The following is a 3,942-nucleotide window of genomic DNA, read 5'->3' as shown; positions in this document are numbered from 1 at the left end:
AAAACCATTTGGATTGGCAAAGTTTCTGCATGAGACTACATATAAAAATTCTGACGGTGAGTAAATTGACTTAATACAATTAAGGTACACACACCCTTACTCGGCATAATCCTCATCATTATGAATGATCCATGCACTGCTGAATGAACGACTTTGCAAGCCGTTTTCAAATCTAACAGTCTGATGTCGAAATTTATTTAGCTCTTGCACCTGAGCCAATTTTCATCAATCCATCTTTTCAGTGGACATGACGTCTCTAACCTGCGTTGGTTATTCAGTCCAAGCGTTCCTCTATCTCGCTGTGATACCGAGGAAACCCCTCCTTGCTTTGTTTCTCATCCATGTCTAGCTACGTTGCTTTTCAGTAATTATTTATTTTTCCGTGAGCACTCCAAACCTTTGCTTGCTCTTGTCCCCCACTTTTTTAATCGTTTTGATTCCAATTTGTCTTCATTACGTGAACAAGGCTAATATACCGTGTTGTCTTTTAACTCTAGAGGGCAATTGGCCTACTCTTCCAAACTAACCAAGCAGGAGTATCCACACTTTACCCCAACATATACGCAACCTGAAAGTATTGTATAAAACCATAGCATTTATTTTAAACATCCCTGCCATCTGCGCTTTCTAATATAAATATTTTATGTGAATATAATTCTATCACCAGTTGTCGTTCGGCGTCGGCAATGGAGAACGGCAGCTCGGCATTCTACCTCTCCACGTTCGAAGCCTCCTACTCGATGCAAATGGTCATCTTTGGCCTCTGCCTGCTTCTCTATGTGATCACAGTTGTAGCCAACCTGCTGGTCTTCGTGGCGGTGCTCATGTGCCCGGAGCTGCACAAGCCCATGTACTTGTTCCTGGGAAACATGGCGTTGGTCGACATCATCGGCTGCACCAGCTCCGTGCCCAAGCAGCTGCAAATCCTGCTGACGGGCGACACCAAAATCCTGTACGAGTCTTGCCTCGTGCAGATGTTTTGCGTTCACGTGTTCGCCAATTTCGAGTCGCTGACGCTATCGCTCATGGCTTTTGACCGTTACGTGGCCATCTGTCACCCGCTGCGCTATCACACCATCGTCACAGCCAAGAAGACGCTCGGAGTCTTGGTGCTGATTTGGGTGATTGCCTCGCCAGCCTGCATGGCACTCGCGCTGCTCGTCACGCCGCTAAACTTCAGCGATGACAATCGGAAAATCCAGGGGATATTTTGTGATCACATGGGCGTCATTGTATTGGCTGAATCAGACATCAAGGTTAGCAATGCATATGGGACGGCGCTAACGGTGTTGTTGTTTTTCTTACCGCTTATTTTTATTAGCTACAGCTACTTCAAGATTTTCATTGAGTGTCGAATTAAACGATCAGCTGAGATTACCAAGCATGGTTTGAACACTTTGCTGACACACTTCTTGGCGCTCTTGATATTTTTCATCTCTACCTTGGGTTCCACATTAATTGCTCGATACATTCAAGATCTCAAAACTCCCATAGTCCGAAACGTAAGGTGCTTTTTCCAGTTCGGCATCCTTGCTATACCCATGGCAAATGCATTTATATATTTTTTTCGCACTAAAGAGCTAAGGAAAGGAATAATGACGTCCTGTAAACATACATTCCTTATAAGAAGACTATTCCCAAGGTTTTTGAAAGTTTCGTCCATAAGTTAAACCCAATTTTAAGAGTCCAGCCATAAGCTCAATAACAATCTTAATTATGGAGCTTTCGTGACTGCAGGAATTATTCGTTGGTTCTTTCGGTTAAGTCACGTCTAAAGATAAAATAATAAATTAAAATAAAAGCATATTACGACGTTTCGATTGCAACACAAGCAATCATCATCAGGCAAAAAAAGAGATAGCAACAAAAAATCTAACTAGAAAACTATAGACAGACATACAAGCAGACAGACATCACACGGACACACAGAGAGAGGACACATATCGGCACAAAGAGAGGGGTCGTTTCTGTGACGGTCCCTTAAATATAGAGAGGGGGGCAGGGACGGAGAGAGGGAGGGGGCAGAGAAAATTAGCATATCAATTGAGTGGCAAAGTGCTGCTGCTACTCTAGTAAGATGACGACGTGGCACGGCACGCAAGCTTGTAAATTAGGAGAAAGGCACACTAAAATTAAATAACCTCGCAAAATATCGAAATGTGATGTAATACAACACAGAGAGTCGGTCAACACACAATTAACGCATAGCCTGGTTGATTACGTATCTCAAAGATTGCTAAGTTAGAGTTTATTTGTTCTCTCTCCTTGTGTCCTCTCTTTGGAAGTTTCACACTTAAACTCTAACTTAGCAATCTTTGAGATACGTAATCAACCAGGCTATGCGTTAATTGTGTGTTGACCGACTCTCACACATTTCGATATTTTGCGAGGTTATTTAATTTTAGTGTGCCTTTCTCCTAATTTACAAGCTTGCGTGCCGTGCCACGTCGTCATCTTACTAGAGTAGCAGCAGCACTTTGCCACTCATTGATATGCTAATTTTCTCTGCCCCCTCCCTCTCTCCGTCCCTGCCCCCCTCTCTATATTTAAGGGACCGTCACAGAAACGACCCCTCTCTTTGTGCCGATATGTGTCCTCTCTCTGTGTGTCCGTGTGATGTCTGTCTGCTTTTATGTCTGTCTATAGTTTTCTAGTTAGATTTTTTGTTGCTATCTCTTTTTTTGCCTGATGATGATTGCTTGTGTTGCAATCGAAACGTCGTAATATGCTTTTATTTTAATTTATTATTTTATCTTTAGGCGTGACTTAACCGAAAGAACCAAAGAATAGCTCAATAACAGTTAATCATACAACTGCCTTTGCTAGAATGTTAGGTAGAACTGATATTATTGTAACTAGAGTCTAAGCTTTAGTGACTGCAAGAATTACTTTTGGTTTCTTTCGGTAAAGTCACGTAGAAAATAAAATCAAATAATAATAAAATACGACGTTTCGGTTGCAATACAAGCAACCATCATCGGGTAAGAATCTATATATATAAAATCGTGAATCTGTCTTTCTGTCTGTGTGTCTGTGTGTCGCCGGACCATACGCAGTTTCATTGGATGAAATGTCAGGGATTTGCGACACACGATTGGTCCGGCGGTTGCCCCTGCATTGCGACACACGATTGGTCCGGCGGTTGCCCCTGCATTGCGACACACGATTGGTCCGGCGGTTGCCCCTGCCAACGGCTAGCGACGCATTCGCCATTTTTAATTCCCGTTAAAAATAGGCGCACGCATTAACACGCGACTCTGACGTTAATTCATCACAGTTTCACGTCCTCTTCAGTCCCCTCCCACCCCAATGTGTTCTATTACTGTTATAGGCTCCGTAGATAATTAAATAATAGCGATTAGACACTATTATTGTAGCGCGGGGGGGGGGGGGGGGGGACCGCCACCCGTACCCTGCCTCTGCCGGGTGGGAAATTTAGGCGAGGCCGGAGGCTCTGCACGTTACTAGGCCTCGACACCCACCACGCGAGTCTGAGGTAAATTCATCAAAGTTTCACGTACTCTTCACTCCCCCCCCAACACAATGTGTGCAATTTGTATTACTTTCAAACCCTACGCGCCAATAATCTATTCTTTAAATGGTGACTGTACAAATACTCATTAAGCTGGGTGAGCGTACTGACAGTCTATAATGTATACTGTAGCCTGGTTATTATAATCGATTCTTTAAATGTTCTTTGTACAAATAGTCATTAAGCTGGTTTAGCGTACTGCCCGTCTATTATGTAGACTGCAGCCTGCTTATTCAGCTGGGTGGGTGTACTGGCAGTCTATCATGTACACTGTAGCCTGCTTATTAAGTAAAGTTTGTCAATTTGTAACACGTGGCCTTTCGCGACCATTAATCATAAACAACGTTATTGCCTTTCGATCGCCTTATTTATTAATGTGTTGTAACCCTCCACCACCCAACACGGCCATT

At 43.3% G+C, this 3,942-nt stretch overlaps 1 protein-coding gene across 1 annotated transcript; it reads left to right on the top strand.

Moving 5' to 3' along the window:
• The first annotated feature begins 686 nt into the window (after positions 1 to 686).
• LOC133357640 (olfactory receptor-like protein OLF4) lies at positions 687 to 1,670 on the top strand. The gene has a single exon (XM_061575705.1). It carries the CDS (start codon positions 687 to 689, stop codon positions 1,668 to 1,670), a length of 984 nt encoding a protein of 327 aa, XP_061431689.1.
• The last annotated feature ends 2,272 nt before the right edge of the window (positions 1,671 to 3,942 follow it).

This window comes from Lethenteron reissneri, chromosome 58 (assembly GCF_015708825.2).
Source record: "Lethenteron reissneri isolate LAM-NWPU_2019-01 chromosome 58, ASM1570882v1, whole genome shotgun sequence".
In the NCBI taxonomy this organism is placed as follows: domain Eukaryota; kingdom Metazoa; phylum Chordata; class Hyperoartia; order Petromyzontiformes; family Petromyzontidae; genus Lethenteron; species Lethenteron reissneri.
The sequence above is the reverse complement of the archived record's forward strand: the minus strand, read 5'-3'. Positions and strand labels throughout refer to the sequence as shown.

Coding starts and splice junctions, on each gene's coding strand:
- LOC133357640 (XM_061575705.1), top strand. CDS start 687: ATGGAGAACGGCAGCTCGGCATTCTACCTCTCCACGTTCGAAGCCTCC.